This window comes from Panthera leo, chromosome B4 (genome assembly GCF_018350215.1).
Source record: "Panthera leo isolate Ple1 chromosome B4, P.leo_Ple1_pat1.1, whole genome shotgun sequence".
Lineage (NCBI taxonomy): Eukaryota > Metazoa > Chordata > Mammalia > Carnivora > Felidae > Panthera > Panthera leo.
In genome coordinates, this window is record NC_056685.1 from 126,422,880 (window position 1) to 126,445,975 (window position 23,096).

At 44.1% G+C, this 23,096-nt stretch overlaps 1 protein-coding gene across 1 annotated transcript in view; it reads left to right on the plus strand.

The window, feature by feature from the left end:
- Positions 1–23,096, plus strand: part of BTBD11 (BTB domain containing 11) — a 313,797-nt gene that overhangs the window by 163,898 nt on the left and 126,803 nt on the right. The window contains exon 2 of the mRNA XM_042947621.1: positions 18,111–18,260. Within this exon, the coding sequence (XP_042803555.1) occupies positions 18,111–18,260 (150 nt within the window). The remainder of the gene's footprint in view (positions 1–18,110; positions 18,261–23,096) is intronic.

Genomic DNA, 23,096 nt, shown 5'->3' on the forward strand with positions numbered 1-23,096 from the left:
TGACCTCAGGAAAGTCGCTTAACCTCTCTGGTTAAACCTTTGTTTTCTCATTTCCAAAACTAAGAGTTTAACTGTAAGCTCTCATGATGAGTGACCATGGCTTCACCATCTCTCCTGACAAGGGTCTGGCACATAACAGGTGCTCAGGAAATGTTTGTGCTGACTCGGGGACAGGAGCTGGACCTAGGGCGTCTAAGCCCTCCCAGATTTCAAGGCTTTCATGACTCACAGTTCTAAACAAAAAACACGAATTTTCAAAATGGGCATTCATATCTCTCAAGAAACTCCTCCTAGGCAGAAAGTGTGTCAGTTTTCTATGTGGCACAAATCTTTGTACTACAGGGCAAACTTTGTACTACAGTGTGTGATTACACACACACACACACACACACGCACATTAAATGAATGGATGGACACTATAAATGTGTATGTGTGTGTGTATATATATGTATGTAAACATGTATATGTATATACACACAGAGGGTGAAAAAGTGTGTGTGTACATATGCACACATGCTTGAGTCTAACCTTTAATAATAATAATGCCAAAGGGAAAGTGGGTGATGGGCATCTGTTGGGGGGAGCACTGGGTGTTGTATGGAAACCAATTTGACAATAAATTATATTTAATATAATAATAATAACAATGTCAAATGCAAAGCGGTGTCGTAAGGATTAAAATAGTTAAGACGTGCATAATGCTTAGAATAGTGCCTGGCTGATGGCAGGTGCCACAAAACCTTAACTATTGTTTTTCATCATTGTTATTATTATCTTGACATGATGCTGAACGGATGTGGAATTTCCATAAGTCACCCTGCTGTGGGAAAAAGAAGGATCCTAGCCATCTGGGGAAATCTGGAGTAGCTTGCGGGAGGAAGTAGCATTTGAGCTGTGCCTTGAAGGGAAGTGGAAAAGCTCCCTGTAAGAGGCCAAGGGAAAGGCATTCTGGATGGAGGAATCTCGTGAGCAGAGGCATGCAAATAGAGAGCCATATCAAGGGAAGTGAGCCCCTCTGTCACTTTAAAAGTCATGGGACATTTGCTTGGACAGCTAGGTAGGGTGAAGGTCACGGAGGTTTAAATGCCTGGCTGAGAAGTTTCCATCATATCCTCCAGGCAGTGGGGAGCCACTGACGGTTGTTGTAGTCGAGAGGGTGGTCATGGGCTCTAAGTCTTTGCTCTAAGCAGAAGAAGAAATCAGTCCTATGGCTGTGCCAAACAAATCACCACAAACTGGGAGGTTGGAAACAACAGAAATGTATTCTCTGGAGGCCAGAAGTCTGAAATCAAGGTGCTCGCAGGGTCAGTTGGTACTGGGGGCCTGAGGGTAAATCTGTGCGATGCGTCTCCCAGCTTCTGGCTGGTGCTCCTGGGCTTGTAGGCACATCACCACGGTTTCTGCTTCCTTCTTCTCTACCTGTCTCTGTGTCTCAGATCCTCCCCTGCCTTTCTCTAAGAGACACATGCCATTGGATTTAGGGTCCACTCTAATCCTTAGTTACATCTGTAAGACCCTTTGAACAAATAAGATCACATGCCAGGTGCTCCATGGTTAGGACACAGATGTGTCTTTTCAGGGCCATCATTCAACCTACTACAAGTGGCTATAACAATAGTCTGGCACGTTGTCTGCACTTGAACACCAAATTCTTGCAATCAGATGGGATAGAGCTTCCAGAAGTGTGGGAGTGGCATGGAGCCCTGAGTCAGCTGTTTTTTTCCTGTGGCTCTTCTCATCTGTAAAGGTAGATGGGGGTGTATGGGGGCCAGGCTCAGTGAGGGGGGGCCAGCAATTGTGAGTTGGGTTATAACTGAGAGGTTCTCAACCTGGATGCAGATTAGAATCACCCAGGAGAATGCTGAAAAATACCAGTGCCTTGGCCCTGTCCCCAGAGGTTCTGGTTTAATTGGTCTGGGGTGAGGACCAGGTGTAGACACTTTCTAAAACTCCCCAAATTGTTCTCGCATGTAGCAAGGGTTTACTTAACTGCCAGGTTTTCAGCGAGGGCAATATAGTGCCAAGGGGATAAAAATTGGTTCGTGGGAAACAAATTAACCCTTAAGTATTACAGTGGTTTGTGACCCTCCAAAGGACCAGTGTATCTATGGTATTAAAATTCCGTGGGGTGGGGTGTTTAAAAATGTAGTATATTTGGGGCGCCTGGGTGGCGCAGTCGGTTAGGCATCCGACTTCAGCCAGGTCACGATCTCGTGGTCAGTGAGTTCGAGCCCCGCGTCAGGCTCTGGGCTGATGGCTCGGAGCCTGGAGCCTGTTTCCGATTCTGTGTCTCCCTCTCTCTCTGCCCCTCCCCCGTTCATGCTCTGTCTCTCTCTGTCCCAAAAATAAATAAAAAACGTTGAAAAAAAATTTAAAAAAAAATATAGTATATTAATATGAAATCTGAGGTGCAATAAGGCCAACAGATCAGGCAGATAGTTTGAGAAGACAGTTTGTTACTCTCGGTCCCCAAGAGCACGTGTGTGGCACATCACACCCTGTGGGTGGGTAGGCAGGATGGGGTACACCAGGACAGGTCAGGAGGCAGAGGGGAAGGGGGAAATGTAGGGAAATGAGTCTTTCTTTTTTTTTTAATATGAAATTTATCATCAAATTGGTTTCCATACAACACCCAGTGCTCATCCCAACAGGTGCCCTCCTCAATGCCCATCACCCACCCACTCCTCCCTCCCGCTACCCATCAACCCTCAGTTTATTCTCAATTTTTAAGAGTCTCTTATGGTCTGGCTCCCTCCCTCCCTTTTTTTTTCCTTCCCCTCCCCCATGGTCTTCTGTTAAGTTTCTCAGGATCCACATAAGAGTGAAAACATATGGTATCTGTCTTTCTCTGTAGGACTTATTTCACTTAGCATCACACTCTCCAGTTCCATCCACGTTGCTACAAAAGGCCGTATTTCATTCTTTCTCATTGCCAGGTAGTATTCTATTGTGTATATGAGCCACAATTTATTCATCCATTCATCAGTTGATGGACATTTAGGCTCTTTCCATAATTTGGCTATTGTTGAAAGTGCCGCTATAAACATTGGGGTACAAGTGCCCCTATGCATCAGCACTCCTGTATCCCTTGAGTTAATTCCTAGCAGTGCTATTGCTGGGTCATAGGGTAGATCTATTTTTAATTTTTTGAAATGAGTCTTTCTTGTGGTTCCCACTAGAAGGAGCTGGTGAGGCAGGGGAAGCAGATTTAGGATTGACTGGTTTAAAGAATTTCAGTGGGCTCTGGGGCATAGGGGCTGTGCCTGGCTGTCTGATACCTGACCCCGGGATGATTAGGGCAGGGGGAGAGTGACCTGGAACTTGAGAGCCTAATTAAGGAGTGTGGGCTCTGGACTGGTTGGTTCCCATTTGAAAATTACTCTCACTGGCAAGTAGTTTGCTGTCAGGAACTGGCTATCCAAGGGAAGGGCAGACCCTCTATGGTCCCTTAGGCCCCAGACGTCAGAGCATCAGAATACCAAAAATAAAGAGGTGGGGGACAGGGAGGGAAGAAAAGGTCCAAGAAGGCTTATTGAGGGGAAGGGAATAATAACAAATAATAATAATGATGATAATAATAATAATAATTAAAAGGGTGAGAAACCTTGAGTGACATCTGGGCTACTTCATATATTCCTGATAGAACTCCCAGACCAGGCGCTGGGGGAGAACTCTCCCTGGAAGCATCCTTATCCAGATGTATAGCTGGATGCGGCCCTGCTTCGCCAACAAGAACCATGTGCTCACTTCCCCAGGGGTCCATGGCCTCTTCCAAAGTGCAATACCTTTTAATAGCAGCAACAAAGGAGAATTTAGAGTCCTCTTGTGGTTTATTTTGCTCAGCAATCAGCTGCTGAATTTAACCTAATGGGATTCTAATGTTTTTAAAAGCCAATTTAGTAATCTTTGTATTTTGGATGGATTGTGAAAGCCCTATTAGTTATTTATATCAATGTGTACGTGGAAGGCTGCGAATGGCAGATTTATGCTTTTATGTGCCATTAACATCTACACTATGTTAACAGCAGCATTTAGCCAGATCTCAGAATGTTGGCCTAATCTCCTCTGTGCCTGTAAACACACACACACACACACACACACACACACACACACACACCTCTGTCATTCTGTGTGGTCAGCCATAGGGTATTTCAACTGATTAAACATCCTAGTGAATAGTTCCTCACTATATCATATCAAATAAGTGATAAGTCAATAGTCACCAGGCTGTTTAATTAAAGATAATCAGTCTTGGAAGACTTAGAATACAATTAGATATACTTAACACTAGAGCTTGGTTGAACATGATTTAATCTTTCTTGGGTGATTCAGGATCTTACAGGCCTTGGGGGCCTTCGTTATGAATATAAATGATCTTCATGCTCTTACTTTGCAGAAGCTCCCTTGGAAAGAGATTTCTAGTTGAAAACCTGCCAAGCACATGGGCTTCCACCGTGGAAGGTACCCTCACAATTACCTGGAAGTGGTTTCTAGACATCCTGGGGATAACAAATCTGTGGATGTTTGTCCTTGGCATAAAATGCTCTGGCAACTGGTATGAAATTCATTTTGCGGCCCCCTTTTATCTCTCTAACAGAGAGAAATCCTCAGTGGGGTGCTAATGTATCATTAACACCTTTCTTTACAACTTACCGTTCTTTTCCATCAAGAACTCTACCCAGGACTCACTTATTAATTCAATGCGTAAATGTTTATCAAGCAAGTCTGAGTGAAACACAGTAGAAGTGGGGAATTGGCAAGAGGCAGTAAAGCTAAATTTTTTTTCAGGGTACATAATGCATATGCAAATAATGAATCCAGAAGCTTTTGTAAATAGATACACCTCCATTCCACCTCTACTATTCATCATCTCCTTCCTTCGCTTTCTAGCGTGACCACCTTCACTAGTTGAATCATATTCAGATACTCAAGATTTAGAGTTAAAATTAAAATGGGAAAGAAACAGCTAAAAGAGCCTCAACATACCTTTCAAAAACAAAAGGCAAGGGGTGCCTGGGTGGCTCAGTCAGCTAAAGGTCTGACTCTTGATTTCGGCTCGGGTCATGATATCATGGTTCATGGGACTGAGCCCTACATCAGGCTCTGTGCTGGCAATGCAGAGCCTAGTTAGGATTCTCTCTCCCTCTCTCTCTTCCCCTCCCCCCCCCCTCATTCTCTCTCTCTCTCTCTCTCTCTCAAATAAACTTTTTTAAAAAGGCAAAAACTGATAGAACTGCAAGGAGAAATGGATGAACCCACTATTATAGTTGGAGACTTTCACACCCCTCTATCAGCAATGAACAGATCCAGCAGTAAGGACACAGTTGAACTCATCTTGGAAGACTTAGAACACAAGTAGATATACTTGACACTAAAGCTTGGTTGAACATGATTTAATCTTTCTTGGGTGATTCAGGATCTTACAGGCCTTGGGGGCCTTCGTTATGAATATAAATGATAAAACTCTATCAATCAACTGGACAAAAATGGACATCTGTGAACTACTTCATCCAACAACAGAATGCACATTCTTCTCAAGCTCACATGGAACACTCACCAGGTAAGACCACACGCTGGGCCATGAAACACACCTTAACAAATGTAAAAGAATAAAAATCATATAATGGCTGTTCTCAGACTACAATGGAATTAAACTAGAAACAGAAAGCTGGAAAGTTCCAAATACTTGGGGGTTAAATAACACACTTCTAAATAACACATGGGTTAAAGAAGAAATCTCAAAAGAAATTTTAAAACTACTTTTAACTACATGAAAATGAAAACACAACTTATCAAGATGCGTGGGATGCAGAGAAAGCAGTGCTTAGAGGGAAATTTATTGCAGTGAATGCATATGTTAGAAAAGAAGAAAGATGTAAGATCAATAATCTAAGCTTTTGCATTAGGAAACTAGAAAAAGAAGAGCAAATTAATCCAAAGTAAGCAAAAGTAAAGACATAATAAGAATTAGAGCTGACGTAAATGAAATTAAAACCAGGAAATCAATAGAGAAAATCAATGAAACCAAAAGCTGTTTCTTTGAAAAAGATAGAATTGATAAGCCTCTGGTCAAGCTAATGGCTCACTAAGAAAAAAAGAAATTACTAATATTAGAAATGAAAGAGGGGACATCACGACAGATCCCATGGACATTAAAAGAAGAATAAAGGAATACTATGAATAACTCTATGCCCACAAATTTGATAACCTCAGTGAAATGGATCAATACCTTGAAAGATTCAGTCTACCAAATTCACACAAGAAGAAATAGACAATCTGAATAGGCCTATATCTATTAAAGAAATTGAGTCAGAATAGTCTTCCAAAACAGAAAGCACCAGACCCAGATGGATTCACTGATGAATTGTCCCAAACATTTAAAGAGGAAATTATACCAGTTCTCTACAAGCTTTCTCAGAAAATAGAAGCAGAGGGAATACTTTCTAACTCATTCTGTGAGTCCAGCCTTACCCTAATACCCAAACCAGACAAAGATATTACAAGAAAACTACAGACAAATATCTCTCATGAATATAGATGCAAAGATCCTCAACAAAGTAGTAGCAAATCAAACTCAATAATGTATAAAAATAATTATACACCAAGTAGGATGTATCCCAGGTATGCATGGCTGATTCAACATTCAAAAGTCAATTAATGTAATCCATCACATCAACAGGCTAAAGAAGAAAAATTACATAACGACATCAATGGATACAGAATATCATTTGACAAAATCCAGCACTCATTCATAACAAAAACTCAGTAAACTAGGGAAGCGCGGAATTTTCTCAACTTGATAAAACTCTCTATCGACAAAATATCTACAGAATCTCTACAGCTACATCATACTTCATGGTGAAAGGCTTGAATCTGTCCTACTAAGATCAGGAAGAAGGTGAGGATGTGCCCTCTCACCACTGATTTTCAGCACTGTATTGGAAGTCCTAGCTAATACCATGAGACAAGAGAAGGAAATAAAAAGGTATGCAGATTGGGAAGGAAGAAATAAAACTGTCTTCATTCACAGATAACGTGATTATCTATGTAGAAAATCCAAAAGAACCGACCAAAAACTCCTGGAAGTATTAAGCAGTAATGGCAAAGTTCCAAGATATAAGGTTAATATAGCATTGAGCTCCTTAGTATCTGCCCAAAGGAATAGAAAAGGTATGTTCACATAAAACCTGTACATGGATATTTCTAGCAGCTTTATTCATAATTGCCAAGACCTGGAAGCAACCAAGATTTTTTTCACTAGATAAATGGATAAATACACTGTAGTACATCTAGACAGTGGAATATTACTCAGCGGTAAAAAGAAATGAGTATCAAGCCATGAAAATACATGAGGAACTAAGTGAAAGAAGACAATCTGAAGAAGCTAAATACTATATTATTCTGGAAAAGGCAAAACTATGGAGTCAGTTGAAAGATCAGTGATGGGCAGGGATTAAGAGGAGAGAGGGATGAATAGGTACAGCACTAATTTTATGAAGGAGGAGGACCAATTGAATAGCAGTGAAACTACTTTGTGTGACATCATAATGGTAGATGCATGTCATTCATTATGCATGTTTCCAAATGCATAGAATGTGCAACAGCAAGAGTGAAGCCTAATGTAAACTGTGGGCTTTGAATGATAGTGATGTGTCAGTGTAGCTTCTTCAATTGTAGCAAATGTGCCATTCTGATGGAGATATTGATAATGGGGGAGATTATGCATGAGTGGACATAGGGGACATGTGGGAAGTCTCTGTATTTTATGCTCAATCTGGCTGTGAATTAAAGCTGCTCTGGAAAATAAAGTCTATTAGAAGGGGAGGTGGTGAGAAAGAAGAAAGAAATAGAAATGAATAGGGGCCACCTAAATTTAAAATATACCACCCCAAACCCAGAACTCAAAGAGAGTCAGACTAATACATTTGCCTGTGTTGAACAAAAACAATCCTACTTGAAAAATACTCAAAGGCAGGTGACAAACTAAGAAAATGTGTGCATGGCGCATGTCAGACAAAGGGCAGATTTCCTTATTATAGAAAGAATTATACAAATCAGTAAGGATCTGATATTTCTATAGAGCACTAGGCAAAAGTATGCAAAAGCACTTCCCAAACAAAGGAAAACAGATGCTAGTAGCTGTGAAAAAGTTGTCTTGCTCGTAATTACTTGAGATCAAATTAGACACAATTTTTCAGCTGTCACATTGGTTAGGGTATGGTGCACACACATGTACTTTTTCTTCATGGCACTTCACACAGTTGCACTTGTACATTTATTTGGGATTACCCGAGCCAGACTTTGAGCTCCATAAGGGTAGGGCTTGTGTGTTGTTTGTCTTGTCTGCAAATTGTACATTGTCTGGGCTCAGTAGCTATTTGTGAATGAATAAGTCAATAAATGAGAATGGACAGAAAATTCTGAAACCTTACACGACAGAGAACAGTGGTTACTGGTGGAGAGGAAAGGAGGTTGGTTTCAGTTTACCATTTTATCCCCTTCTTAGCATTGAAGTTTTTGAAATGGGCATGGATAGCTTTCTAATTAATGCTTTGAAATTAGGTAGCTTACATTTTTTTTTAATTTAAATTCAAGTTAGTTAACATAGCTTACATTTTTTTTTTTTTAATGAATGGCTAAGATGGGAGAAAGATGGAGAGTGGACAGAGGATGCATGGAGGCAAGCTTCCAACTTCCTACATTATCTCAATATGTTGATAAGGAAGCAAAGAGTCAGCCTAGGTGGGATGCTGTCAACACAGTGCTGAGGGGTCAGGAAATCCAGCCACGTGCCCTGCTCAGCCACACCAAGGGGCTGGATAAGATCTTGAGGCTCGGACAGAAACGGAGAAGGATCAAGTGGGTATCAAGGGTCCAGGAAAGCCAGAGGTCAAATTTGAGACACCCACTGAGCCAGAAAAGACCCCCAGGCAGCACTCTGAGTTCAGGAGATCTGAGAGGCAAAGAATGGTATGGGGCAGTGTGTTGACCTGGGTCTGGTGGCAGCCTGAACAGGATGCCATTTTCTGCCTCTGTCATATCTCCCACTGACTATGGACGAATCTGGGTGTTTGATGGTTATTCTGTCCAGAACACCAGCAATGAGTCCTGACCTCCTGGAGGCAACAAATGAGGCATCAGAGTTACCTCCCAGAGGACTCAACTGTCCCCCTTCTCATGATGTACAAGCCCCTCAGCAAGGCACTCAAGCCCATCCATGATCCAGTCTCCACCTACCTCCCTAGTCACCACCTCACTGTGATTTTCAGTCCAGCGCCCCAGCTGATTATAGTCCCTACAGTGCACCAGGAGTTTTCTTGCCTCTATGCCTTGCCTTTTGCTGCTTTGTCTGGTTTGCCCTTCTCTCCTTCACCCCTAATCCAGTTCACCTAGTGAACATCAGCTCATCTATGAAACCTTTCCTGACACACCACCCAGGTGGGGAATATCCCGATTCTATTTGTGTCATCTGTGTAGCATGTATGGACTTCTCTTATAGCACCTGTGACACTCATGAGCATGTGTACTTATCCCATTAGATTATGAGTTTCTCATAACATCTCAGGACAGGGCCTGTGTCTTACTTTTCATTGTAATCCAATCTGGCAGATTATATGGGATGGATGGAAGGAAGGAAGGAAGGAAGGGCAGGCGGAAGGAGGGATAGATGGATGGATGCATAGATAGATGAATAGAAATTAAGCTCCACAAGAGCTGCTACTTTGTTTTGTTTCCTGCTGAATCTCCATTGCTTAGCACAATGTGTAGCACATAGTAGATACTAAAAAAAAAAAGCTTAATTAATTAATTACCCTTTAATTGATTAAATGATGATTCATTACATAAACAGAAGTTTGAATGGATGGATAAATGGATGGTTGAGCAGATAGATTGGTGGATGAATTTGCATTATAAGTATTCAAGAGCAAGATGCACCTTGATGTAAGACAAGAGAGTCTCCATTGTCCATAAAGCTGTCTCATTATTTTACTCTGGCCTGTTGCCACGTGTTTATTGAAACATCAGAGACCAGTTTTTAACTCAAAACACTCTAACACACAACTTCTCTGTCAGTCACACCCAGAGCTGAGGTTTATCACTACCATGTGACTCAATACCCATTAGTATCACTGCTGTATAGTGAGCAAGGGAGATGTTTTTCAGAGAACTTCCAGAAAGCCACAGTCCATGTCCTGGGAACCAGATGATCTCTAAAATCTGACCTCTGTCATTTCCACAGCTACCCAAGACCTAGCTGGAGGTCTAAAATGCCCTTTAGGAGGAGTCAGGGACTCCTGGGCTTGCTCACAAGCCCTGCAGGGACCCAGGCGCTCATCCCTACAGAGACAAGGACACTGGGAAGATGAGTCTCCTTCTCCTTCTAAGCCCCTATGAGATGCATGTAGCTCAGGACTCTATAGGAGAAGTTGCAAGGATAATGCGATAAAGGGAGAACGCTGGGAGAGGAGGGAGGACGGAGGGGGCATCCAACAATCTTGTAAGGATATTTAATAATGCTCCCTAGGGACAGGGAAGAAGAAACATGGGGGGAAAGCTATAAGTCACCATGGGGCTTACATGATGAGGCTTTGCTTCATGGGAGGTGAGGAGAGACAGCAAGAAAGCCTGCCCAGCATCTCCTCTGGGGTGTCCAGCAGATATCTCAAATTGAACAAAACTGAACTCTTGATCCTCTCCATAAGCCTGCCCCTCCCACGATGTTCCCATTTTGGTAAATGGCAAATCCATCCATTCAATTGTATAGACCAAAAACCCTGGAGCTGTTCTCAGCTGCTCTCTTTTTCTGACACCCTACACCCGATTAGCAACTCCACTGGCTTTACCTTCACATTGTGTGGAGAATCACTTTTGCACCATCTTCACTGTTACTACTGTGGTTCTGCCCTGGCCTTTCCCTACAACCTGTTCTCCATCCACCAGCCCTCCAGAAAGGTCAGGGCACATCGCTTCTCTACTCAGAATCCTCCAGTGGCTCCCATCCTCCTCAGAGTAAAAACCAAAGTCTAGAGTCGCCCACGAGGCTGAACCCAAACTGCCCTCAGCACTTCTCTGGCTCGATTGCCTACTACTTCCTCACCTTCTGTTCCTTCCTCCAGCAAGAAAAGCAAACCCCTCTTGAGGTCTTTACCCTTATGATCCCCTCTGCTGGCTTGCTCTTCCCCCAAGATATCAGCCTGGCTCCCATGCTCACTTCCTTCATGTCTGTCTTCAAATGCCCCTTTCTTAGTAGGACAGACCTGCTCCCGGACCCAGCATTCCCCATCCTCCTGCTCTTCTCTTCTCCATGGCACTTACCAGCCAACAAGCTACATATTTTACTTACGTATTTGGAACACACGTACCAAGACAGCAAGGGCTTCCAGTATTTTGGTACGGGATTCCTAGTACCCAGAAGTGCACCCCAGCATCTAGTGGGTGCTGAACCAGTACTCGCTGAATGAATGGATGGATTAATGAATGAGCAGAATATTTTGCTTTTGTTTCTTCACAGTCCTGTAACAAGTTGATTTTCTTATTTATGCTCTTAGTGTCGCCTCACTGTCTTGGTGTGCCTCGTACCACACACAGTGCCTTAATAAGAGCATGGCTGCCTCTGTGCCCTGCTCTCAAGGCTGACACACCCAAACTCAGATTCTAATTAGCTCCCTTGTTCCTGAGCTGACTGCTAGGGAAAGCTGGCTGCACCTGGCTCATATGGGGAGGGCAGGCTATGGTGTCACCTTGGGCCACTTCCTCCTTTGTGACCCTACCTTGTCCCTGCCTCTCTCTGCCTCAGCATGCAGTAGGTATACCAGCTACAATAAGCTGTGGTTTCATCATTTCTCAGGATCTCCCTCTCTGGACTGGGAACTCCCTAAGAACAGGGCCTGTAGCTTTTTTGAGTCTTAGGATCTCAAAAGTGACATTTGAATTGGGCCTTGAAGGATGAATGTGAACTTGCCGGGCACTTAGCAGAAATGGCAATAACTAGGTCTAGGTCTGATCCTGAGGATCAGGAAGAAATGGAGATAGTTGGTGCAGACCACTCTTTCTAGGATTTTTGTCTGTGCAAGGGAAGAGAGAGAAACACGGTAGCTGGAAGGTAAAGGTTTAGTTTTTAAATCCAGACCCTTTATAACCCAGGGCCCTCCGTCCCTGTCTCCCAGTCCCTCCTCCTGCACACTCTGTTTCCATCTTGTTCCCTCTTCTCCAGCCAGTTACATGCAGAACACATGCCTCTGGGCCTTTGTTATTCCTTGGAATGTCCTTATCATCATCATCATCATCATCATCGTCGTCGTCGTCGTGAGCTATTATAGTGAGCTATTTACTGAGCTATTTATATGGCCAAGATTCACATGTGTTTACTTATTTGATCACCCAGTGGCCCTATGAGGATTGCACTATGACCATGCCTGTGTTATTCACAAGGAAACTGCCTGTGTTATTCACAAGGAAACTGAGGTACAGGGAGGCTTGGGTGACATTGCTGTAAAGTGGCAGAGCTTCAATTCAACCTAAGTATTCATTTGGGCTCCAGATTCCACAGTCTCAGTCCACAGCTATAGGGTGTCTGCTTCCCCAAGTCCCAGCCCCCATGTTAAGCTACCCTGGGAAACTTCCCTGAAACTCCTGGTCCAATGTGTGCTCACCTCACTGTGCTCCCTAGTGAGACCTCATACACGCCTCTGCCCTAATCCATCCCTCATAGTGTTTCCGTTGGTGCTGGATCTGTCTCTCCTGCCAACCAGGAGCCTTTGAGGGCAGAAATGTGTCCTGTTGTCCTTGTGGGGCTCAATGTTTGTGGTTTATCCCTAAGTATCTTCATGTTCTTTCAAGGTCAGCATGTTTATTCCATTTAAGTACTTCAGGCTCCATTTATGGGCATGTTATTGAACCCGTTTCTGAAAATTCTCCATCTTTGTGTTTTCTACCTCGTATTTCTTTTGATGGTTTGACTTCAGAAGTCCTAAGAATTTTCCCTTTGAATGTAATTCATTATGAAGGAAAAATGAACCATGGTCTGGGTTTATTCTAATTGGAGTATGGCATGCCTGTCACACATGAATGGGTTCGCCAAGCCAGCCCTGAATTTGTTTCCCACTGCCAAGTATCTTAAAGGAAAAAGGGGTTTTCAAGCCAGTTGTGCAAATATTTTTAAAAATCTGATAACTTCCTATCTTGCTCCTTAATAAGTTTAACGGTAAAAGAAAGCCTTCTGGCATCATGTTATTGAATTCCTAAATCTTTAGCTTCGAAGAACTTCACTTGGATTATTAGCAAACATTCATCGACCCCCTTTTCTGTGCCAGGTTGTCCATATATATTATCCCATTATGGCCTCCCAGCCATGCTAGGCAGTAGATAGCATCAGACTGCTTACAGAGGAAGAAACAGAAGCTCAGAAGAGCCAAGTCGCAAGCCCTGTGCCACACAGCTGGGGTTGGGCACCACAGAAATCTGAACCTGGCCAGGTCTCGCTGGTACCCGTTCAAGGGTTGGTCTGCTGAACGCCAGCTGCTTCCTTCCTGTTTCTTAAAGCTGGTCGTGGTGCCAGGACCCTCCACTTTAAATTCTGGGTATAACTGAGCAGCAAACAAGGTCTAACTTGGCAGGCGAGGCTTGGAGAGTTTGTTCTCTCCTCTTGCAGCCAGACAGACAAAGCAGAACCCAAGCCTGTGTACTGAGTGCCAAGACGTGCATAATCTCCTTGAACTCCTCCATCACTGTCGTCACCATCGTCATTGAGGGGAAGATGGCTGAGGGCTGGTGGCTGTCTTATTCGGTTTTCTCTTGGTGGGTAAATGGCATCCAGATCCAATAATAGAATGGAACTTGGAGAAAAGCTGAGAGGAGAGAAGGGATGGGGGGAGGGGACTTTATATTTGCTGAGGGGCTTTCCTATGCATGTAGGAAGGTAGGCACGTAGGGAGGCAGAAATGCAGCCCTGATTGTCCCCATTGGAGACAGAATGCCCATGTGGTTGGCCCAGAGGAGGAGTTCTCATATTTTATGTTCTAAGCAACCTAACCAAAAGGTTGTCTGTCTCCAGTCCCACAAGATTTTGGAAAGATGATCCTCAAGACTGTTTGAATCCAGACATTAAATAAACAAAACTGCACATTTGTGGGAACAGGGTATTTAGCAGGAGCTTACTATAGGCCAGAGGCTTTAAGGATACGTATTATCTTGTGTAATCACTGCAATAAACCAATGAAGGAGATATTTTAACCCCTCTTTGCAGACATGGAATCTGGGGAGCTGGGAAGTTCTTTGTCCAGGTTGCACAGAGGCTGCTGTGGGATTGGAGCTCATGGTTGTGCCAGACCACGGCACCCCACCTACAGCCAGTCCCAAAGCAGAGAGACCTGGTTGTAGCTGGGAGGATGGACATTCAAAGGCCATCATCTTTTAGGACCCACAGACCCCTTTGAGAAAGTGAACGAACTTCTCCTCTTAGACAAATGTACAACCCACCCCAAGGTAAGAGAATTTCAGGGAGACCATAACCCCTTCACACTCATTGTTGACCATAGCTGATGATCACCTGCTCCCCAAGGAGGTTATTCCCTCCAGATCCAGAGAAGTCATGTTTGAATGTTGGTTCCCCTGTCTTTGAACTTGAGTCTCAAGCACCAGGCTGTGGCTATCCTTGGCTCCAGTAATGGAAATTCATGAGTAGTCCAAAGCTCTGGCCTGTACTAACTAAAATAACACTAAAATAACATGCTAGGACCTTCCTATTGACCCAGTTCGTTTTTATACAAAAAACAAATAATTCCAGTTTATGTGTATATCCCATACAGAGTCCTCTGAAAGAAAGAAAACCCTGGTGTATGATCTTTGCATAATAGATCATTATAGATTTATTAAATCTTAGTAATCTAGGTTTCAAAGCTTCTTTGAATAATTCTATTTTCACATGTAAATTTGATAACCCTCTAAAAAAAAAGGAGGAAAACTTCCAAGGGAAATTATTTATTCTTATTATAAAGCCTAAAGTAGTCCAAAGCTGGGTTTATACACATTAACTGTGAGTTTCATCACAGTTAACATATGTTGACCCCCTATTATTTGCTCAGCACATGCAAAATGCTTTAATATACATTATCCCATTTCATTGCTTGCCCACAGCAGCCCCTTGAGGGAGACAAGGCCATCATTATGACCTCTACGTCACAGAAGAGGAAACTGAGGTCCAGAGAGGCTCTGTGACCTGGCCAAAGTTAAACACCAATAGGTAGTGGCAGAGCCAGGACTGAAGCTCTCTGGGTTCCAGACCACCCCAGTTGCTTATACCTCAAGCAGTGTGTGAAGCAATGTTTCACATGGATGTTTGAAATGAGAACTTGCTGCCTATAATGCAGATTCCAAGAAAGCAATCCTCTGAGTACATGTAAGTGTCACTTGTACTAGAAATTAGAAAACTTTTGTCCTCCCCGACATTCAGGGCTCACTTGTGGAGATGGGTCACCTTTGTTGTGAAGCCCTCTGACCACCACCTCATCCCCTGGAACCTTGAGCTACTTACCACACTAGGTCATGATCATCTGCAGTGAGCTCTCCACAGGTAGTAGTGTTCTGAATAAGAGTCAGGGACACTGAGGACATCTGATGAGGGATTGGACCAACATTCATTGCCATGGCAACGGCTACTCAACTTGGCCTCTGACCAAATGTCTCAGCAGGTGAGCAAGCAGGAAGAAGCAAGGATGACTCAGGGCATCCCAGCCTGGGGTGAACAGGAAGATGACTCATCTATTGAGGGAAGGGAGACAGGCAGGAGGCCCGCCTTGGATGTTGGGCATCTCCGTGAAGGTCTTATCTTCCCTGCAAGGCTGAGGGTTTCTGAACTGCAGGGATCAGCTCTCCATCACATCTCCATCCCACATGGAGCTCCGCACAGGACTAAGGAGTGCCCAGTGAATCTGTATTGTCCACTTAATGCCGAGTTGTGTCCTACGACAGTCCACAGTGTTTTCCAAACTGCTCATCATGGCCCATTAGCGGGTCATGAGATCATTTTGGGGGCTGCAGACCAGCATTTTTATTAATAAGATAGAAGAGAAGTGAAAAGGGAAAAAATGACAGTGTGTCCTACATAGTAAGGATCATGAGGTTTTTTTTTTTTTTCATGGAAAACATGCAAAGTATGTATGGGGGGTGTGTGTGTGTGTGTGTGTGTGTGTGTGTGTGTGTATGTGTATACACTGGGCTGTGATATAAAAGGTTTTTTTATCCTGAGTCACAATCAAATGTCTGAAAAATAACAGAGAAAAATTTTAGAAAGACACTTATTTGATCAGTTTCCTGATTGTAAGAATATTACCAGTGACTGTTTATTTACATTGTTCATCCACTTCTTCGGGATTCATCCAAAAATCACCTACTGGCATGGCCTTCTCCGCTGTGTCATCCTGTTAGGTGTGAATGGGAAACACCCAGGAACAAGTGACTGGCTCAGTGTGTCTAGAGTCACTAATTGGGCAACACGGGTCAGAACTGGTGTGTGACTGGTACCACCTCACACCTGCCCATCTGCAAAGCAGGAGTCTTTGTTTGCTGAGCCTTTGTAGTTCAAGCAGGGTGAGCAGTGGGCTTGAACTGCTGAGCTCTGCATTCTGTCTCCACTCCCCCTACCAGTTGGCTTAAGTCCCTCAGCACCTGTATATTAACACTTGTATCGTTCCCATGTTATTTTCCCATTGGCAGTCTTGTCTCCTTGGTTAGTTTATGCACTATTCGAATATGTCTTCTGCTGCTTCTGTAGCTCCAAAATGCAACCCTCTAACGGGGTTGGGAGTAGAGTAGGCACTCAATAAATGCTTCCTATTTATGGACAACTACTCATTGTTCAGATCCCTGCTAAGACACCCCTTCTTTCCTCCTGTTCTCCTACAGTAGAGCATGTACTATACGGCTTCATGGTTATGTGTGTTAACGGTCTTCTCCTTCGCTTAGACTATGAGCCCACCGAGAACAGAGTGTGTGTATTCTATCCATCACCGAATCTTCAATCCCTAGCACAGCACAATACCTGCCTGCCTTGCCCATTTGATCTGCACTTGGTAGTTGTATCTGTTAGTTATCACCAAAACAATGCGGAGTAAAAAAAAAACCCACACTACCTCAAAGGCATACCAAATACATGTTTGTTTTTGTGGAGGAGCTCGAAGCTACAGGGAGGTACTAGATCTGTTCCATGTGTCTTCTCACCGCCCGTCGATTAGCAGACTAGCAAGGGAATGTTCCACTCACGATGATGGCGGAGGTACAAGAGAGCAAGTTTGGCCATACAAGCACTTTCAGGCCTTCGGTTCCATCATGTGCATTCATATACTTTCTGCTAAAGTAAGTCAGTTCGTCAAGCCCAAAGTCAAGGAGCAAGAAAGCATGCTTTGCATAGGAACTTTTGGGTGGTGAAGGGAGAAGTGAATATTTCTAAATAAGAAACCGAATTAAGTTCTCAAGCTCTTGCTAAATGCTCATGGAATGGAAAAGAAGGGAAGAAATTATTCGATTCCAGGGATTTCCCATAGGTTTTCACCATACAGTTATAAATGTCCATGGGGACTCTCCTACCTCCTGACATGTATCTCCACAGAGAAAGACAGAGTTTTGTCTAGCAAATAACAGCCCAACCACCCAGAGTTAAGTTTTCTGGGCAAATAGCGACTGCCAGCAGGCTGCTCAGGGACGCTCACGGATGGCAGCCGCATCTGGGAGGGAGAATGGGACGGTGACTGCTGGCTTCTCAAAAGGCATCTCTGAGTGGATAGAAGCCAGGCTGGAGGGGGAAAGAGTGTTCTGTTTTGTGTCCCCTAGCAATGTGTGCATGAAGATGAATACCCACACGTTTGTTAAAATCAGCAGGTCAGGATTCTCAGGAAATCTTTTAAAATAACTAGTCATCTTCTAAAAGTGATCTTCTAAAAGTCATCTTCTAAAAGTCAACTTCTAAAAGGAGTTCAGAGCCCTGGTCCCCGTGTTGGCTTTGCGGTACCAACTCTGGTGTGGTTTGAGCTTGTGCAAGGCTTTCGCGCCCCTCCTCTGCTTAACTGAAAAATAACGGCCTGTTTTCTTTCATTCTCTCTCCCCACCCGCTGCAGGGGTGCTGTGCCTGCCAGACAGCCTGAACCTTCACAGAGACCCTCAGCGGACGAACAAGCCGGGGGAAATGCCCATGTTCAGCCAGTCGGAGTTGAGGACCATCGAACAGTCCTTGCTGGCCACCCGTGTGGGCAGCATCGCAGAGCTGAGTAAGTGGATGCCGTTCTCTGGCTCTCTCCGTGCCCAAGGTGCCACTGCCCTCAGGATGGTGCTTTGTAACCAACCAGGTGACACCTTTTATTGAGCACATGCTGTGTGCACAAAACGGTGCCATGATAGCGTGGGGAAGGCAAGGGCTCGAGTCAGACAGGCCTGGTAAATTTCCTGGCTTTGTCACTGTCGTAAGTTTTCTGAGCCTCAGTTTCCTTTTCTATAAAATAAAGAAAATAGGGGTGCCTTGGTGTCTCAGTCGGTTAAGTGTCTGACTCTTGATTTCGGCTCAGGTTATGATCTCAGTTTGTGAGTTTGAGCCCCACATTAGGTTCTGCACTGACAGCCCGGAGCCTGCTTAGGATTCTCTCTCTGTCTCTCTCTCTCTCCCCTCCCCGCCCCCCGCTCCACCTCTCCCTCTCTCTCTGCCCCTCCCCTGCTGGTACTCTCCCTCTCAAAAATAAATAAACTTAGAACAATTTTTAATAAAAAGTCAAATAAAGAAAAAATAGTACCTAACTTAAAGTATAGTATAGTTGTGATGATTCAATGAGCTAATGCCCATAGAGAGGGTTTGCCGTGGTGGCTGGCACACAGTAAATGGTCTATAAAGGGTGGCTGGTCACTGTCGATTTCCAGTGAGATCCATTAAAAGCGTACGTCCTGGGGTGCCTGGGTGGCTCAGTCGGTTAAGCGTCCGACTTCGGTTCAGGTCATGATCTCACGGTTCGTGAGTTCAAGCCCCATGTCGGGCTCTGTGCTGACAGCTCAGAGCCTAGAGCCCGCTTCGGATTCTGTGTCTCCCTCTTTCTCTCTCCTCCCCCACTCATGCTCTGTCTCTCTCTTCTCAAAAATAAATAAACATTAAAAAAATTTTTAAAAATTAAAAAAAAAAAAAAAAAGCGTACGTCCGGGGGACGCCTGGGTGACTCAGTCGGATAAGCGACTGACTTCAGCTTAGGTCATGATCTCGCGGTTCACTAGTTTGAGCCTTGCATCAGGCTGTCTGCTGTCAGCGCAGAGCCCTCTTCAGATCCTCTGTCTCCCTCTCTCTCTGCCCCCCCACCGCCACACACATACTCTCTGTCTCTCTGTCTCTCTGTCTCTCTCTCTCAAAGATAAATAAACATTAAAAAAAAGAAATTTAAAAAATGTTTATACAAAGCATATGTCAGATCACATCTTTCCTCTGTTCAGAATCTTCCTCTGACTTTCCATCAGACCCATAGGAAAAGTTAAAGTAAGCCCTTACAATTGCTTCCAAGCCACCCCACATATCCCTTCTATTCATCCACTCTCCCCCGAGGCCCACCCCAGCCATCCTGGCCCCTTGTTTTCCCGTGAATATAGCAGGCATGCCTCAGGACCTTTGCACTTACTATTCCCTCTTCCTCAACCACTCCCCCTCCAGATAGCCATATGGCTGACTCCCTCATTACCTTCAAGTCTCACACAAAATTATGATACCCTGAAGACCCTTATCCTCCTGTATTTTTTTGTTTTTTAACAAAAGTTTCACTGAGATAAGTTTGCCTCTTCAAAGTGTGCAATTCAGTGTGTTTTAGTTACTCACTAAGGTATACCAACCATCACTACAATCAGTTTTAGAACACCAGTGTTTATCACCCCAACAGGAAACTTGATAACCATTAGCAATCATTGCCTTCTCCCTCCATCTAGCCACACTCTATATTTTTACTCATTTCCTTTTTTAAAATTATTTATCTCTGAATATATTCTTACAGAGAGTAAGTTGAGATATTTATTTTGTTCACTGATGTAATCCCAATGCCAAGAATACTGCCCGGCACATAGTACGCCTTCAAGAAATATGAAGGAGGAGGGATGGAGGGAAAGAGAGGAAGAGAGAGGGAGGGAGGGAAAGAGAGGAAGGGAGGGAGAGAGAGGAGCAGAAAGGCAGAGAGAAGGGAGGGATTGTCAGGAAGGTTGGGTGTCTCCAGTTTGAGCAGTGATTTGCCATGTTTATGCACCCTCTAATTCAGGGCTGTGCTCTTTGAGTCTGGCCATTCAGAACAAAATAATAAAACTGTATTTACTTACGATTCCGTTGATTGCCAAATTACTTGACTGTTGTGTTCCTGATGGGACCGGAGCATTGATCTCAGAAATGCTGGATTATGTCGAAGTATGAGTTGCTGTGAAGTTCTAGACAGTTCTGAACCATGAAAGATTCAGGGTCCAGAAGGCAACTTGCACCTCTTCCCAAAGGAATTCCTGTATACACAGGACAGGCACATAGCTTGCCCCTCCAGAAAGAGAAGTCGTAGCTGATTGAAGCCGTTGTGAGCCCTGTGGTCATTAGGGAGCTGATTTCCTTGCACCTGAATTTGGAAATTGTGCTTGATTCTTATCAGACCCAGAAGTCACAAGATGCCACCAGTCACAGGGTCTCCGGCTACCAGTTGGCTGTTGTTCTTAAACTTTTGGGTACCCCGGACCCTTTGGACAGTCTGGTGAAGCCTGTGGACCCTGCCTCAGAATAATATTTTTAAATGGATGAAATAAGTGGACACATTTACAATGGAGGCTGATTATATTAAAATTCAGCTACTGAGGGGTGCCTGAGTGGCTCAGTCGGTTAAGCAGCCGACTTCAGCTCAGGTCGTGATCTCACAGCTCGTGAGTGCAAGCCCCACATCAGGCTCTGTGCTGACAGCTCAGAGCCTGGAGCCTGCTTCAGATTCTGTGTCTCCCTCTCTCTCTGCCCCTCCCCTGCTCATGCTCTGTCTCTCTTCTTAAAATAATAAACATTAAAAATGAATAAATAAAATTCAGCTCCTAAATCTTTTTAATCAAAATTGCGATGGAGTCATTCTACAGTTTTATTAGCACATTATGTAACAGGATCTAGCAGCAGTTTTGATGAGTCCATTATTTTGAAGTAGTGATGTGTGTGAATGATATTTTGAAATCTTCAATAATTGGAAAGGTATAAGAAAGTGTCTGCATTTTAACAGCTCCCAGGGATTTGGTGGTAGCGGGTCCAAGCGGCCCCCAGAGTGGGGTGGTGTCTGTGTGGACATAACCTGGGAAGAGCTCCCTCACTGACTCTGCACTGGCATCCCAAAGGTTTCTCCTGGGATATGTTAAGGATCCCTCTTGGAGTCTAGCTCCTGGGCTGGGGCCCTACCGACTTCTGGCACTCTTCTAAGAAAGGATTTGCTAAATAAATCTGTACTTCACCAAAGCAGGCAGCCTACAGGAGCGGCTGGCCGCATGAACTGTTTTTAAGGACAATTTGCTCTGTAAACTAGACGCTGTCGTTCTCGTTGAATGTTGACTTTCACATACGAATTGTTGGCATACAAATGGGGTGCTGCTAATTACAAAGGGGTTTTGTACGTTCATTAAGTCAGCCCCACAGAACGTGTGTGCAGAAACACTTTGATAAGCCACCTCAGCGACTGGAGGTAATAAAATAGCCTTCTTTTCTGATCTGACTGTAATTTAGAGTGGCTTGCTCTGTGGTCTGAATCAATACAAGCCTTGCTGTCTCTGTGTACATAGAGAGCCGTTCTTCATATTCAGAGATTACTCTACCAGTGCGGATTGTAGAAACTACTGTTTTTCTGCAAGGGCGAGATGCAGTGAGTTCGTTCCCAGACATCCCTGCTCTTCTGGAATCACGCTGCCCAGGGTCAAGGGCAGAGCCCCTACCCATGGCCTTCTCAGTAGTCAGTAATAATAATAGCAGCAGCTGATGTTACTGAACCAGGGAACTATGATAAATCCACATGAGTTATTTCCAGTGTAATGACTGTTGTCCACACTGGCAGGAATGGAGGCAAGAGGAGAATGAGCAACTTGTCTAAGATCAACCATACCCATGAGCTGGAGGGCTTGGGACTGAGCTTTTCCGCCTCGCCTCTAGACTGCCCTCCCTCTGGGAGAAGCCCATTGGATGTTTCTACATGTTACAGGTGCAGTGAGGGCTGTGTTCCAGCTCTGAGGATCTGCCATTTGCTCTGTAGGATGCATCGTGGATGCTCTCCTCTAAACATAATCGGAGGTGCAAAAAGTCGCAAAGGATTCTTTCCAGATGGGGACCACCCTGTGGGCTGAGACTTCTCCCTATAGCTTCAGACCCTGCCTATAGCTTCAGAGCATCACACTAAAATTCAGAACTTGATCAATCAGTCAGGATGTCCAGAGCACTTATCTTTGTCCACCCTATTATGGCTTGGGGCGAAAATACGTCCACTCTTTCTGGAGCACCTACCGTGTGCCAAGTGTCTGAAATAGATTAAAGGTATTCCCATTTCACAGATAAGAAACTGAGACTTGGAAGGATATGTGTCTTGCCCAAGGCCACATAGCTGGTAAGTGGCAGTTGTAATTCAAACCCAGTTTTTTCTTTCTCTGCCTTGATTCACTGTGTTCCAATTCAGCTTCGCATCACGAACACCTAACACATCACTCCTAGTGTGGGAAATCGCTGTCGCATGTCAGTGAATAACGGGATGGCACACAGCGAATGAGTCTGTGAAAAAAAGATCCGAAGAAAATGAGGGGAACTCTTGATGAAGGTCCACTCGAATATTAAATATTCTATGGAACTGGATTTTGATCTCAGAGACCTGGAACTAAACCTACGTGTGTCTAAAATATTTGAGTACAAAGCTAAATTAGGATGCTAAGAGACCCCCCAAACTAACACAGGCTGGGATTCTTTTTTAACTTTGAGCCCTAGAAAATTTACACAGTGATGCACTGAACATCACAGTTGACCTAGAGACTAGTGGGCAGTTCCTTCAGGCACTCCTTCCCTGAACCGGTGAGCAGATCTGAGGGAATTGGGTCCATCCAGTCTCTCC